The sequence below is a fragment of the Rhinolophus ferrumequinum genome, chromosome 3, assembly GCF_004115265.2.
Source record: "Rhinolophus ferrumequinum isolate MPI-CBG mRhiFer1 chromosome 3, mRhiFer1_v1.p, whole genome shotgun sequence".
Classification (NCBI taxonomy): domain Eukaryota; kingdom Metazoa; phylum Chordata; class Mammalia; order Chiroptera; family Rhinolophidae; genus Rhinolophus; species Rhinolophus ferrumequinum.
The window spans coordinates 72,533,456-72,550,573 of record NC_046286.1 but is presented as its reverse complement, the minus strand read 5'-3'; the positions used below and the strand labels follow the sequence as shown (position 1 = coordinate 72,550,573).

The 17,118-nt window shown below is 34.9% G+C and overlaps 1 protein-coding gene across 1 annotated transcript in view; it reads left to right on the top strand.

The window, feature by feature from the left end:
• LOC117020508 (triadin-like) overlaps positions 1 to 13,550 on the top strand; it is a 118,296-nt gene extending 104,746 nt beyond the window's left edge. The window contains 3 exon segments of the mRNA XM_033103043.1: positions 3,600 to 3,659; positions 13,249 to 13,290; positions 13,293 to 13,550. Coding sequence (XP_032958934.1) covers positions 3,600 to 3,659; positions 13,249 to 13,290; positions 13,293 to 13,489 — 299 coding nt within the window. The 3' untranslated portion in view covers positions 13,490 to 13,550.
• The last annotated feature ends 3,568 nt before the right edge of the window (positions 13,551 to 17,118 follow it).

Here is a 17,118-nt window from a genome sequence, read left to right as displayed (position 1 = left end):
ATCACAAAATTTGGCATGTCCTATACTCATTTTTATAATTTATCAATATGTCCTAGAAATCTTTCCATATCAGTAAATAGATATTTTCCTCATTCTCTCAAAGAAAACTGTTTAAATACAGATACTTACTTCTACTTTATCTTTAACCACTTACTTATAGATTGAAGGATTTAAGTATGAGTTTTAGCAATGTGTATTTCTTGTGTAACTTTTAAAACTCATTACCCATTTCTCCTGATGATATGTGTGCAGTCATTTGGGCACATATCCCTGATCTGTCACTTTTTCAAATATTGTTCTCTGTTAGTTTTGTAGTTAATGTTAGGGTTTCTCTCTGAGTAGATAGACATGTGTGTGTGTGTGTGTGTGTGTGTGTGTGTGTGTGTGTGTTGTGTATGTCTGTGTGTGTGTGAGTTGAGAGTCTTCAATTTTTATGTGGCTAGGTATGTTGATATTTTCTTTTAGTATTTCTGCTTTTAAATCTTCATCCAAATATTAAATCAATAGTTACTAATATTTTTCTCAAGCTTTAAAAATGTTTTATATTTTACATTTAACTTTAATTCATCAAAAATACATTTCAATGTATGATGTGAAATAAAATTCTATTTTAATGTTTTGCTCTTGTTTTAGAGTGACATTTGTCTAGGGTATTTGGGCTAGATTTCAGTTGATTTATGTGTCCACAATGTGCACAGCCTGCTGAGTTATCTTTTTTTTGAAACATTCCACTTAGGTAGAATGTTTTATGATATCTAAGAATCAGGTCAGTTGAAACATGCTCCTATCTTCTTTACTATATATTCACACTTGAAAAATTGAATTAAATAGTTGTTATATTGTTAATGTTTACTTAGTGATAATATCCATGAATTTCAGTCCAGCCATCTTCTTTTTTTTCTAGATACAGTTATCCGTTTCCTGTCTGCTACTGAGTTATAATGGAATTATTAGAATCAGATTCTGTGTACTCTGATTAGATAAAATAATCTGATATTTCTTATGGCTTTTTTGAAATCTTCACAGTGGCTAAATATTTTTGTTAAAAAAAATTATTGAGAATTTGTTGCCCTTTAATTATAAACGTTGCAGGAAATTTGTCCAAATTGAAAATGCTCCATTTTAACGGTCCTTTTATTTATTGTATACCAGTTAAAGGAGTTTGTTTTTTATGCTGTAAATGATTATGCTGTAGCCCCATGACCTTGTGTGAACTGTGCCTCTCTTAGCCTGGCATAGTGCTCCTTCAGCTATTGTCCCATATATTCCTCATAACCCCAAATGCTATCGGAGGTGGCTCTGGGGCAAGCTGAGATGTATAGAGGCTGAAATCCTGGAGGGGAAAACAGGTGCTATCTCGTAGCTCTGCAGCTGCCAAGATCAATTAGTCTTCAACTGGACATTGTCCTTTAAGCTTTCAGTGAGGCTGAATCATCTCTGAAAGACTCAGAGATGGGAAATCATTCATAGACTATTTTCTTTTCTATATTATAGGCATTACCTCATTTGATCTATTTTTTATTAAATTTACTGGGGTGACATTGGTTAATAAGACTATATAAATTTCAAGTGTACATTTCTGTAATCCATCACCTGTATATAGCACTGTGTATTCACCACCCAAAGTCCAGTCTCCTTCCATTACCACATATTTGACCCCCTTTACCCTCTTCTATATCCACCAACCCCCCTTCTCTGGTAGCCACCATACTGTTGTCTGTCAATGAGTTTTTTTATTTGTTTGTTCATTTGTTGTTTTCCATTTTATATCCCACATATAAGTGAAATCATATGGTTCTTGTCCTTTTCTGTATGACTTATTTCACTTAACCTAATACTCTCAAGATCCATCCAAATGGCAGTATTTCATCCTTTCTTATGTCTGAGTAATATTCCATTGTATATATGTACCGCATCTTCTTTATCCAATCATCCATCAAAGGACACTTGGGTTGTTTCCATGTCTTGGCCACCATGAATAATGCTGCAATTAACATAGAAATACATATATCTTTATGAATAAATGTTTTCAAACTTTTTAGGTAGATACCCAGAAAAAGGATTGCTACATCACATGGTAGCTCAATTCTTAATTTTTTAAGGAACTTCCATAGTGTTTTCTATAGCAGCTGTACCACTTCACATTCCCACCAGCATTGTATGAGGATACATTTTTCTCCACATCCTCTCCAACACTTATTTCTTGTCTTGTTGATAATAGCCATTTTAACAGGTGTGAGGTGGTATCTCATTATAGTTTTGATTTGCATTCCCTGATAGCTAGTGAAGTTGAGCGTCTTTTCATATATCTGTTGGCCATTTGTATGTCTTCTTGGGAAAAGTGTCTGTTCAGATCCTCTGCCCATTTTTTAATTGGATTGATTTTTTGTTGTTATTGAGCTGCATGAGTTCTTCATGTATATGGATTTCGCCTCTTATTGGAGATATTATTTGCAAATATCATACACTGTATTTTAAAATAACAGTTCTTAAACACATATTTCAAGCATATTGTCTCCTTTTTGTAGTACAAGTAAAGCTGATAGACAGTACTATTCCTCTATTGTTGGAGAAATGCAAAGAATTGGGGCTCCAATTTTTTACTCTAATAATTTGGCTCTTTTCTTAACCCAACTATTAAATTTATGGTAACATTTAATTTTCTATAATTTCTTTAATTTCCATTATTTTTCTTTCACAGATAGCATGTAAATGTCAAAACATACGGTAATTTGGAAAACTACCAAAACACACAGTTTAATATATTTGAATTATAAAAATAAGCTCTGCATGCTGTGTACTTCTCAGAACTCCTTTATTTAAACAATTGGGAGACAAGATTTTACTAGTCTATATAAATAAAATAGAAGTAAATAAAATAAAGTCATATTGATTTATTAATTTATTACATATACAATGAGAAGATATAATGTTTCAGGTATCATGTTGAAAACCGTTCAATTAAGAAGCTGCACTAAGGCAATAATTCTTTATGACTTTATTTTCTATTGGTAGTTCTCATCCAAAGGTGCTATCCCTAGGAAGTATTTGGTGGGGGGAGGGGAATTGGTTGTCAAAATGTTATTGGAGTGAAGGGCATTTGGTGAGCAGTGACCAGAGAAGCCAAGCATTTTATTAATGCATACAAAAGTCCCATGTACTGACACCTACTTCTCAATAATGTCATTGTTGAGAAATACTGTGTTTAATCAAAGCTCTAGTGTTGATTTCAATATTTCTTTTTATTAATCCTAATGAGAGTGTTTTTTCCTAATAAAATGATATATCTTTCAACAAATCCTTATAAAATTTTCTCTCTCTTAGTTTGTTTCTTTAAAATGTTATCTCTTTGGAATAATAACTTTAACGGGGAAGGGGGACTAGTTTTCAAAATGCTTTCTAAGTCTTGATGCCATGTCTTAAAAATTTAACTTTATTCAGTTATTATTACACTGGTAACTCTTCCTGAATTAGGCTCATAAATGTCATCAATCCTCAAAATTGTTCATGATATTGGTGGCTATAAACCTGAGGTAAAGAGGAAGCTTAGTCTTGAAATCTATTGAAAGGGTGTACTAATATAAAATTTTCTGTTTAAGCTGCTCACAAGGAAAAAATTGAGAAAAAAGAAAAACCAGAAACAAAGACAGTGTCAAAAGGTAACTTTCCCTTTATTATTTCTGTAACTAAATTGTTTTCTGCTAACATTTACATTTTGGGTAACAGCTGATGATTGTAAGCATTTAGTGTTTCCTTTATGTAAAAATAAATTAATTTGGCCTTACATTTAAAATTTAATATCAAAAGAATAATAAAATTGAATACTTCAAATAATACAGCACCCCAAGATTTAAGAGGAAAAGGAAGAGCTGAATTTTGGCCCTCATGACTTTTATCCCTTGGTGTCATCCCAGTGATTAGGTTACATTACATGGCAAAAAGGAGTTCGCAGAAGTAGTTATAATTCAGAGATTATTCTGGATCATCCAGGTGGGCTCAATGTAATCTCATGAATCTTTAAAAGCATCGAGATGTGGCAAAAGAAGAAGAGAGATTTGAATTGTGGGAAGAACTTACTCCCCATTGCTAGTTTGAAAACTGAGGGGGACACCTGGAAAGCGTGAGAAGAATTCTGCCAACACATTGAATAAATGTGGAAGCCAACTCTTCCCCGGAATCTCCAGTAAGAAATGCAACCCTGTTGACAACTTGATGTTAGCCTTGTGGAGCCTAAACAGAGAATGCAGTTGAGCCACATCGTGCCAAGACTTCTGAACCATGGAAACTAGGAGATGTTAAATGACTATTGTTTTAAGAAACTAAGTTTTTACTATAGCAATAGGAAATAATTACAACATAACTGGTTTACAGTTTTTGACCAGTATTACACCTTGAGTTTGATTTTAAAAGATTCAAATTCAGGATTTCTTTTTCGTTCTTTCTCTCGTTCTCTCTTTCTTTCTTTCTTTCTTTCTTTCTTTCTTTCTTTCTTTCTTTCTTTCTTTCTTTCTTTCTTTCTTTCTTTCTCTCTCTCTCTCTCTCTCTCTCTCTCTTTCTTTTTCTTTCTTTCTTTCTTTCTTTCTTTCTTTCTTTCTTTCTTTCTTTCTTTCTTTCTTTCCTTTTTTCTTTTTCTTTTTCTTTTTTTTTCTGTCAAGAAGGAAAGGTTGTGCGTGCACATTGATCAATATTTTAGGTCACTGAAGACCCAAAATGTCTCAATAATACACCAAAAAAATCAATTAGACTATCAATGTAATGTTATACATTTTGAAGGATTGCATGAATCAGATTTTACTATTTGAAATTTGTCTACAAATTGTTCAATGTTAGAAAAATATGGATTTTAACTGATAGTTCAATCTTAACTACTAAATTTCCTCCTCATATTTTAAAATATAGGTTTTATGTGATCAGTATATTTCAGAAATCTTAATCCAGTATTTTTAGGGAACTAATCATTTAAATAAAAATGGGAATCTATTTTCAAAATCCAATGTGTTGTTTATCTATGCAATGTAAAATAATTAGATATTTACAAAAGGCAGCTATATCTTTTACTAATTCTTTCAATAAAATAATGAAATATCATTTTATTGAAGTTAAGATGGATGAATTATAAATTGAGACTTTGCTTCGTAGAAGGTAGCATGAACTTAGTCTCAGTATGAAATTTATAACTAAATACATGTTTTTTATTCTGTTTAGTTCTCGGCTTTAAACTATGTCCGAATGAGCTATTTCATTCAAATCTTTGTCATATTTGAATGAAAATAAATTTATGTAACTCCATATATATGTGTGTGTGTGTGTGTGTGTGTGTGTGTGTGTATACATATATATATATGTGGATATATATATATATATATATATGCATATATATATGAACTTATATGTACATGTATACATGAGATCTTAAAGCTAGTAGGGACGTTAGAGATGATCATCCCAATTAATAATCTAACTTAACAGATGAAGAAACTGACCTCTAGGGAGAAAACAATTTGGCCAGATCATATAACTAGGATGTAATTGCACTAAGACAAAACTTCAAGCGCATTGAGTGTGAATCACGTATTCTTTCCAAATATAATTAAATAAAGTATTTATTCAACAAATACTTATTTAATACTTTATTCATTATTCATTGCTGTGGAAAAAATTAACAGAAATTTACAGATTAAAGTCAACACACATATATTATCTCATAGTTTCTGCAGGCCAAAAGTCTGGGCGTGGCTAAGCACTGTCCTCTGCTTTACAATGTCGCACAAGACTGCAATCAATGTATTAGATAGGGCTGCAATCCCAACTGAAGGCTAAACTGGGGAAGGATCATTTTCAGTTCATTGGGGAAGGATCATTTCCAGGTTAATTTGCTTGATCGTTGGCAAGATTCAGTTCTTCAAGACCTGTTGAATGAGAGCCTCAGTTCCTCTTGCTGCTGTCTGGAGACCATCCTCAGTTCCTTGCCACATGAGTCTCACTAATATGACAGTTGACTCATCAAACCTAAAAAGAGAGAAAATCAGCTGACAAGAGAGAAATAACAATCGTATGCAGACTAGTATGGAAGTCACATACTATTTGTTAGCAGTAAATTTATAGGCCAACCTATATTCAAGGGAAGAGGATTACACCCTTGAATATAGGCTGTATAAATACCAGGAGGTAAAGATCATTGGGGCCATGTTGCGTCAGCCTGGTCTGCCACAGATCACAAATACTTTATTTACATATTTATATTCTTCTGGGGGACATAGCTGTAAACAAATGATGGGTGTATGTGTGTGCATTTGTATATGCATGTGTGTATATACATATATATACACATCTATATGTGCATGTGTGTATACATATATATATATGCAGTGTGTGTGTATATATAAACACACACACAAACATATATAATTTTGTTTTTTATTTTTTATATGTCTATACATTGTTGGGAATACGGGAATACATAGGAAATGCTCTTTGTAAAATGGGTAATTTGAAGGAAAATGAATAAGATTAAAAAGTAATACTTTGTAGACTGTTATAATTAAGTTAGAAACAAAGATAACCTATCATATTTGAAAGGTATGAGCAGCGTTAAAGTAGAATCTCCCTCTGAAGACCTTTGATGACTGAGGAACTTCCATGGAACACAAAATGTTTCTTTTTGTTTCAACCACAGCCTAGCCATGGTCAGCAGCTTCTGAACCACCTCAGGACTTCCTACTGGGAAACAATGAGCCTTTTCATGTCTATTCTGACACATGTGTAGGACCTCATATCCACTGTGAAAACTAGCCTGTTTCCATAGTTCATTAAAAGTAACAAAGAGAACATTATGTTAAGTGAAATAAGTCAGACAGAGAAAGATAAGTACCATATGATCTCACTTATTTGCGGATTCTAAAGAAAAGAATAAGTGAATGAACTAATCAGAAACAGTTTGGGAGACAATGAGGGAAAACTGAGGGTTGCTAGATGGGCGGGAGGGGTGGGGGGTGGGGGGGACGGTGAGGGGATTGGAGGGCAATCGGTGACCATAGGATGGCCAAGGGCTTGAAAATTAATCTGGGGAACGTAATTTGGTGGTTACCAGAAGGTAAAGGGGTTGGGGAGTGGGAGATGAGGGTGAGGGGGAACAAATGTATGGTGATGGAAGGGGAGCTGACTCTGGGTGGTGAACACACAGTGTGATTTATGGATGATGTGATACAGAATTGCACACCTGAAATCTATGTAATTTTACTAACAATTGTCACCCCAATAAATTAAAAATAAATTAAAAAAAAAAAGTAACAAAGACAGGGAAGAAGAAGAGAATGACAGAATGTTCTACTAAACTTTCTTCAGTAAGGAATATTATCATACTGAGCTCTAGATCTCCAGAAAATAGTTCCAAGCCCTGACCATGATAGGCTCTATGGAAGAGTTTGTTCGATAAACATGCGAGTTGTGCACATCTGCGATACTGTTGGCCATCCCAATGGAACTTTCTCTCCACACGGAAACTAATGAACACGTGTATTGGGTGTGTAGTTCCAAAATGATATTGATTTAAAGTCACTTGCATGGAGCTGATGATTTCAGTCACAGAAATGGGTGTGCAGTAGGAAAGAGCAAAAATCAGCAAAACGGATTTAGGCATGTATTAAAGGGATGAGAAGAAAATCCCCAATTGAAGATAGTCAGAAAAACTACAAAGGCATTAGAAGTTTGTGGAATGATTCGGTAATTTTCCTGTGAGAGTTTTATAGTCAAGTAACATTGGAATCAATGCATAGCATAATTCCCCTCCTTGAAGGTTATCAATACACTTTAGCTTTGAGAAATCTACATTAAAGAATCTGATTTAACTTAGTATTTCCAAATTTATTTGATCATAGGAATATACCCCTGCTGTTCACATCTCCCTGCAAAATTTCTGACCAACAGTGCTTTAGGAGGTGTTGGTCCATTCAATTAAATCAAGTACTGCAGACAATTCTGCTTTTGCAAGCATCAGGCATTATCATTTTTGTTCTTCTTTTTACTCTTCGCTGGACTTCACAATATTATCTTGACTTCTTCTCAAATCATTGCTTAGTGTACCACAGTCAAGAAATTTGATTGTTATATTTTCATCAAATTGTTCAACATGAGTGATAATAAAGAATAGCCATTACATTGGTAAATATAATAACATGAGAAAATTCAACACTGTAGTAGACTTACTGTGGTGTCTAGTGATTCTGTGTGATCCCACAGAATAATGTCCATTAGGCAGTATCTACAGTTTTCCACAGATATGTGCTATATTATTGCTTTTCTAACTAAAAAATTCACAAACTGATTAATTCATATTTCTTGTTCCCTTCTACCAAATAGACATAATTAAAATGATTAAATTAGAAATATGTTTGTATAGACAATATATGCAAATATGTTATAATCCATATATATTCATGAATATCATATTTATATGTGTATATATATACATATATATGTACGTATGTATATATACATATACATGTACATGTGTGTGTGTGTGTGTGTGTGTGTGTGTGTGTATATATATATATATGTAGTCTAATTTATAGCCCTTTTTGTTTACTAGGATATATTTAAGGGCTTTAAAAGTGACTAGAATTAATATTTTGACTTAAGACTAGCAGTGGCCAAATGTCAATTTTTGCTCTTTTTTTGTCTCTTTAAAGTCAAGTCATTAGAGACTGAATGTATCTGAGTCATCCTTTAATGAACTTTATTATTTTACTTCTATTAGTCACCACCAATGCAAGTAATTTTACGTTTACATCCTAATAGTTTTTTAAAAAACGCTTTCTTGATGGTTCAGTTTCTTGAATGACTTTTCAGGTATTTCAGTTGTGGAACAAAATAATACTATCCTTTTAAAAGGTCTTTTTGGGGGGGCTCTTTGGATTGGGCATGGCCTTTCATTGAACATGCCTGTATATACATCACCTGCATATTTTTCTTAAGATTTTTATTAAAATTGTAGCTAACATACAATATTATATTAGTTTTGGGGTACGCCATAGTTATTCAACATTTATATACCTAAAGAAATGGTCACTGTGATGAATCCAGCAACTATCTGACACCATGCTATCCTATCACAATATTATTGACTATATTCCTTATGCTGTATATTACATTCCCATGACTTATTTCTTTTATATATGGCAATTTGAACCTGTTATTCTCCTTCAACTTTTCCTCCTTTTTAAAATTTTTCAATTACAGTTGACATTCGATATTATTTTATATTAATTTCAGGTGTGTAGCATAGTGATTAGACATTTGTATAAGTTAAGAAGTGATCCCCTGACTAGTCTAGTACCTACCTGGCACTATACATAGTTATTACCATATCATTGACTATATTCCCTATGCTTTACTTTGTTTCTCCATGACTATTTTGTAACTACCAATTTGTACTTCTTAATGCCTTCACATTTTTCACCCTGCCCCCCCAATACCCCTCCCATATATCACCCCAGCAGTTCTAGTACCTACCTGATACCATACATAGTTACTACAATATTACTGACTGTATTCCTTATGCTATACCCTACATCCCTATAACTACTTTGTAACAACCAAATGGTACATCTTAATCTCTTCTGCTTTTTTCATGCATACCCCCAAACCCCTCCCATCCGGCAACCATCAAAATCTTTTCTGTATCTATGAGTTTGTTTCTGTTTTGTTGTTGTCGTCGTTTATTTTGTACTTTAGATTCCATATATAAGTGAAATCACATTGTATCTGTCTTTCTCTTTCTTACACTCCACTCAGCACAACACCCTCCAGGTCCATCCATGCCGCCTCAGATGGCAAGAACCCATTCCCTTCCATGGCCGAGCAATATTCCATTGTATATACATTCTACCTCCTCTTTATCCATTCTTCCTTCGATGGACATACAGGCTGCCTCTACATCTTGGCCATTGTAAACAATGATGCAATGAACATATGGATGCCCAGGTCCCCTTGAAGTAGCGTTTTGGGTTTCCTCGGATAAATAGAACTGGGATTACTGGACCCTTCTTTTTCTCTTGTTATAGCCTTTGTTTTAAAGTCTATTTTGTATGGTGTAAGTATTGTTAACCCAGCTTTTTCTGTTTGTTTGTTTGTTTTTCCATATCATTAAAAAATTTTTTCCATCCCTTTTCTTTCCATCTTTGTGTGTCTTTCAATCTGAAGTGAGTTTTTTTTAGGCAGCATATGAAAGGGTCGTATTTTCTTAACCACTCAGCACCCCTATGTCTTTTGAATAGAGCATTTAATGCATTTACGTTGAAAGTAATTGTTGATAGATATGTAGCTATTGCCATTTTCCTATTCATAATTTTGATCTTTTCCTTCCTGTCTTAAAGAAGTCCCTCTAAGTTTCCTTGTAATACTGGTGTGGTGGTGATGAATTCCTTTAGCTTTTTCTTGTCTGGGAAGCTCTTTATCTGTATTTTGATTTTAAATGATAGCAATGGTGGATAAAATACCCTTGGTTGTAGTTTCTTGCTTTTCTTCACATCGAATATCTTGTGCCAATCTCTTCTGGCCTGCAAAGTTTCTGTTGAGAAATCAGCTGATGGTCTGATGGGGACTCCCTTATAAGTTACTAGTTGCCTTTCTCTTGCTGCTTTTAGGATTCTCTGTTTGTCTTTAACCTTTGCCATTTTACTTAAATTTGTCTTTGTGTGGTCCTGCTTGGATTCATCTTGTTTGGGACTCTGTGCTTTCTGGACTTGTATGTATGTTTCCTTCGCCAGATAAGGAATGTTTTCAGTCATTATTTCTTCAAATAGGTTCTCAATCCCTTGCTTTCGCTCTTCTTTTCGTATCCCTATGGTGTGAAAGTTGTAACACATAATGTTGTCCAGGGGTCTCTTAAACTGTCTTCATTTTTTTTTTTTTTTCATTTGGATTCTTTTTTTCTTTTTGCTGTTTCAATTGAGTGTTTTATACTACCCTGTCTTCCAAATTGCTGATTCAATCCTCTGCTTCATCTAGTCTGCTGGTGATTCCTTCTAGTCTATTCTTCATTCCAGTTATTGTTCACTTCTGACTGTTTCTTTTTTATGGTTTCTATGTCCTTTCTTATCCTTGCTATCTCTCTGTTGAAGTTCTCAGTAAGTTCCTTGAGCATCTTTATAACCATTGTTTTGAACTCTGTCTCTGGTAGGTTGCTTACCTCCATTTTGTTTATTTCTTTTTCTGGAGTTTTCTCCTGTTCGTTCATTTGGGATGTTTTTCTTTGTTTTCTCATTTTGACTGCCTCTCTGTGTTTGTTTCTGTGTTAGGTAGATCTGTTATGTCTCCCAGTCTTGGCTGGGTGGCCTTTAGTGATAGGTGCCCTGTGGGACTGTGGCACAGTCTCCCTGGTTATCTGCTCCATGTGCTCCAGTAGAGTCCCTTGTGTGGGTGTGTGTACCCTTCTATTATAGTTGAGCCCTCATTACTATTGTTACGTCAGTTGGTGGGATGAGCCTCAGGCTGACTAGCTGTGGGGTATGGCGATGTCCATAGCTTACAAGCTGCTGTGTGGAACACTTACCCCACGGAGTGGGATTTACCCCAGTGGGCTCTGGTGCCTGTTGTGACTACCCTTTGTGTGTGTGCCACTTGTGGGGCTAATTGAGCAGTGCTCTGCTGTGGTTAGCTTCAAACCAATTCTGTTGCTTTTGGAGCTTTCTTGGGATGGACTCCGGTGCAGGCCTATGTCACCCTCTACCTGTGAATGGCTGGGGACTACTGGTAGGAGCTAGAAAGCGATCCGTGGTTGTTCCCTCTCTGTGGTAAAGTTGGAGACACATGTGATAGGCCATGCTTTCAACCGAGGATGACTGCAGCCGATGTCTGGCCTGGGGTAGTTATGCAGAAAGCCAGCACACAGCAAGGCCTGCTGCCACCTGCTAGCTCCCTTAAGGTTCAGCTACTGATAAAGCCCATGGGGTATTGTGAGTTGGGTGAGGAAGAGTATCAGGGAGTCACTAGAATGGGAAGAGTTGTGGTCACCAAGGTAATGTAGACTCTGATTTGTTGCCAGTGCTGAGTTGGGAGCTACTTAGCAAAAGTCTCAGAGCACACTGGGGCCAGTTGCTGCCTGCCTGGGGCCTATGGACTCTAATAGTTTTCCAAGAAAGAGAGCGATGTGGATGGGGCTGGCTTCTTATCAAGAAAGTATCTCCGGCATTGGGGGACTTGCCTGGGGCAGGGTCCCAACAAAGCTCAACAGACCAATAGAGATTTAAATTTGGCCATGGGCATGAGAGGAGGGCTCTACAAAGGAAAAATGGTGCCCAACTTCATGGGAGCAGGGTCTTACATAGGCAAAATGCGACTGACCTCCAGCCCTCACCCAAAGCCACACACCTCAGTCTGCCCCCTGCCTCCCCCATATTCCTCCGACACCCCTCCCCCCCCCCCCCCCCCCCCCCCGTCACCATCCCTCCACTGGAGCCCAGGGTGAGTGCCTGGGAGTGAGAAAGTCTGTGCACAGGCTGTTTGAATGGACGTCTCAGTTTCTCTCAGCCTTCTATCCCACTCGGACGGTTGGAATCCCCACTGTTTTTCACAGCCTGATGTTGTGAGGGCTCGTCTTCCCGGCACCAGTACTCCAGGCTGGAGAGCCTGGTGTGGGGCTGGGTTCTTTGCTACTGCTGGGGCAACCTCCACAGCTGAGCTATCCCTCCAGATTCTCAACTGCCACAAAGAGGTTTGGGACCAGCCAGTTTTGCATCTCTGCCCCTCCTACTATCTCAACATGGCTTCTTTTTTATATCCTTAGTTATAAAACTTCTGTTCATCTAGACTTCAGATGGCTCTCCAGGTTGATTTTTCTATAATTTACTTGTGATTTTAATGTGTTCATAGAAGGAAGTACGCACAGTGTTTGTCTACTTCACCATCTTGGACCTCCCTCTGAAGCCTGTTTTGATTATCTTCTCTGTATATTTCAAATGCCTCCTTGTTGCCATGCTAATGTCCTGACTTCCTAAAAAAATAATGTTTTCATGTACACATTGAGAAAGAGCCCAGCTTGTAAGTAAGCTACTTTTTTTTCCTTTTTAGTACTCTAACATGGCATTGCATAAAACACATACAAATCAGATAATAGTATTTGTGTCAAGTATTTATCTCAGAGACACACTTTTCTATTCCTTTTACAATTGTTCTTAACAACTAATAAAAGATGAAATGCCCTGTTGGTAAATCAACAAAAATAATTCAACTTTTCTTAAATCTCTACAGAAGAGAAAAAAGCTAAGACTAAGGAAAAGACCGAAGAAAAGACTAAAAGGAGCTGAAAGTTGGGAAGCAGGAGAAGGTGAAGCAAACAGCTGCCAAAACAAAAGAAGCCCAGAAAACATCACCTAAAGCCAAAGAGAAGGATGAGAAAGAGCCCGCGGCTGTTTCCAAACATGAAGGTAAACACTCAGACGAGGCGGCTGGAGGTTCTAAGAGAATATTGGGCAAGAAGCAGATGCAGTGAAATTAAAATCTGAAAAAGACTGAGATCAGACATCAAATGGGAGAAAAAGACTTGTATAAGTAAAAATACCTGAAAAGAAATACAATAAATTGGGAATAAAATAGATATTTATAGAAATACTCAAATGTGTTCACATATCTAAAGATGCATTTTGAAGTATTTTTAAAAGAGGATTTGAGTTAACCTCTGCGATTATTTAAAGATTGATCATAAATGTTGAATATACAAAACATGGGATTTCCATTAAGAGGAGGAACAAAAATTGTATGCGTTCTGCTCTTTGGAAAACAGCAGTCCAGGAGAAATGACAATATTCAAGGAGTTTTTAAGGAGTGTATGTTCAAGTCGTTATAGAATAGATATCATAAAAACTATCCATGTATTCCTATTGCTTCAGCAAGAGCACAAATTTAGAATAGATATTGAATTATTGAATTAAGTTAATTTAAAAGGCAGGAAGGCTTAGAGAAAGAACCCCCAAGTGTCTTTGACAGCTTCTGTCGACTAAATATATAACTTTAGAAAGCTCGTATCTGATATATTGTGCTGGTCTTTATTCAACAAGAGTGATGTCAAACTTACATCCCTACTTACGGAAAATAGCATTTAAATGGAGGTGAAATATAAACATGAAATTCTTTATGGAAAGGTGCTAAGAGGGCTTCTGAGGACCTTATTGTCTCACATCTTCATTGCTTGTTGAATCTTTCCTATCCTAAGTACATTCCTGGCTCCAGGCTGCTACACAATCCTGATACTACCTATGCAGGATGAAGGGGTCTACTCTGTAGGGACTATTTCTATAAAGGCTTCTTAGGGGTGTTGCAAAATAAATATTTTTCCCCCCTGGTAGTCTTGAATAATTTTATTTGAGGATTAAAATTAAAGAACAATTTCTAGGAGATTTTCGTTATAATATTTTCCCACTTTATTACTGAGTAAGCTATTTGAACAGTGAAACTGCAAATAATTTTTTTCCCTAAGATACAAGATTGAACATTTGTCATCCGTACTTCTTTTTCAGTTCCATATATAAATGAGATCATATGGTATTTTTAGTTGCGATCCACTCTTGTTTTTATCTTTGAATCACTTTTTCCTCTGAATTTATATGTAATATTTGTATACTTTGATTTATATCAAAAATGTAAAAAAATACAAAATATGTATTCGTATATTCTTAAAAATACATTTTAAAGTGGAAAGGAAAGAAAAAAGAATGAAACAAAACCAATTTTTTTTTACTTATTCACACATTTTTTTTTAATTTAGGTAATTTTCATTTATTTCAGTGTAATTTTTAAAGATATATGAAAAATTTAAACTTTGGAGCCTTAAAATGTTTCTCCAATTTTAAAGATGGTAATGTTGCCTTGAAAAAAATTAAAATATATTGACTATTGCCTCTCTTAAAACTATATATTGTTTATGAAATATTTTAGGTACAAAACATATAGTAAATAAAAAGAAAATATTTTAAATGGATAATTTTACTGTAATAGGAAAAGGGAAAATTAATCTGATTCACTGATTTATTTATCTAAAATGATTTTCAATATCCTAAGATACTTTGCATTTTAGATTGCACTTTAAAAAAAAAAAAGATGACCACATGAAGACAGCTAAAACATACCAAGTATATTTTTATTTTTTGTCCATAAATACAGTATTGTAATATTCATGCCAGTTACATATGAGAGTATTAAAATACTTATCTAGCTAGAACTAACTAGAAACATGAATATACTTTTTGATGTTCATTTTTAATATCTTTCGCTTCTTGGGGGGGTCGTATTTTATTGATGAAGATATGTCACTAGAATATTTTCAAATAATAATTATTTTCCAGGTAACATCTATTGTATTTTCGTCCTATCAATAATAAGATGTATTAAAGATAGCATTATATTACCATTTCTACTTTCAATTTACTGTTTTCCTTTCCACATGAAGAGCTATTTAGCTATTAAAAGGACATTCAAAGTTTCACTTAAAGTTAGAAACAAAAGCACAAATATGATTTTATCAGCTAAACAAATGCTTTTGCTAAAGTAAGGCTTCTTATTGAAAACAACTGCCATCAATTAAATAAATGTGTCATTAGGTAACTAATCAAAACTTTACCTCTAATTCCTGGTCAGGCACATAAATATGTTTTTTTTTTTTTTTAATTCAACAAAGGTTTAAGAGCATTTGTTTATAAAAACTAATCAGATTATGGTTTTTACTACATACGATAAGCAAAGATATCATGTTTTTTTAAATAATCTATTTGTTAGGTGGCTTTGATTTGGAGACTTGTACTGATGATTCAGTAAAATTATTGAGTTAGTTCTACTTTGGGCAAGGGGATATTTATTTGCTTAGTTTAAGTTAGACATAATGAATTTGAGTTATTCTTTTCATATAGATTTTTAAACTGTTCTTTTTAAATAAATAGGGCCCACAGGTCTTTAACTCACTGGAAACAGATTTTTAAACAAAACACACACATTTACTGGCAATTGTTTAATTATGTAGCATATATGAAAATATATTCATATGTGGTGACTCTTAGTATTGTGTATATAAACAATATATTTCTATTTAAAGCGTTGGAAATGAATAAGTATGTACATGCCTATCACAAACTTATACAAACCCTTATATATCACATAATCTAGTTTTCATGGACCAATATTAACCTGTTTAAAGTAGAGTAGGAAGGGTCAGCATGATTAGGCACTGCTCCCTGATTTTCTGATGGCCTGTGGCAAATCTGGGGGAATTTGCCCATGATTTGGGGGGCAAATCATGCTATGCTTAGTCTCTCCCTTCTTTCCTTCCTTCCTTCCTTCCTTCCTTCCTTCCTTCCTTCCTTCCTTCCTTCCTTCCTTCCTTCCTTCCTTCCTTCCTTCCTTCTTTCCTTCCTTCCTTCTTTCCTTCTTTTCCTTTTTTGCAAGTATCTAAATATCTGTGGCAGGCTGAGAAAATATAGCTAATGTGAATCTGCCATAGAGCACTGACCACATGTGCCCAGTCCTCATTTCAGTTTTGAAAAATTTCCTTTCTGTTGACATTCTGCACCCAGAATGCATTTTCTCTACCTGCCATTCCACAGGGAATACCAACAAGGCAGCAGCTAAATGACATCCATCATTGTTCCCTGAGAATCAAGGAAAGGAGAAATGGATAGCATGTGTTACTCCTAGAAGGATGTTCATTTGGGGAAAAAAAAACAAACAACAAACAAACAAACAAACAAACAAAAAACTAAGAAATAGTGACCAAATATGAAATTACCTTAAGTGAATTATTATTACCTAACTTTAAAGTTAGAATGATAGAGCAGTTCAGATTTTCTCTAGGAAAATTTTTCTATTTCAATATCTGAGTTAAGTTTAAAAAACATGTCTATAAAGTAAACCTTTCAAAGTTAGGAAAGCTTGGTTTTGCTCTGTCCTTAGACAGATATACTGAGGACTGCCCAAAATATACCTGCGTAGAATTCTTATACATTGTAAAGTTCAGCACAAAGGACAGGTGGAAATGGGCATCCTAATTACAATATTGAAAATTTCTGAAGTAAAATATTTTAAAAATATTCTTCTCATCTTCCTGTTGATATATTGGTGCCATTGGAATGTAAG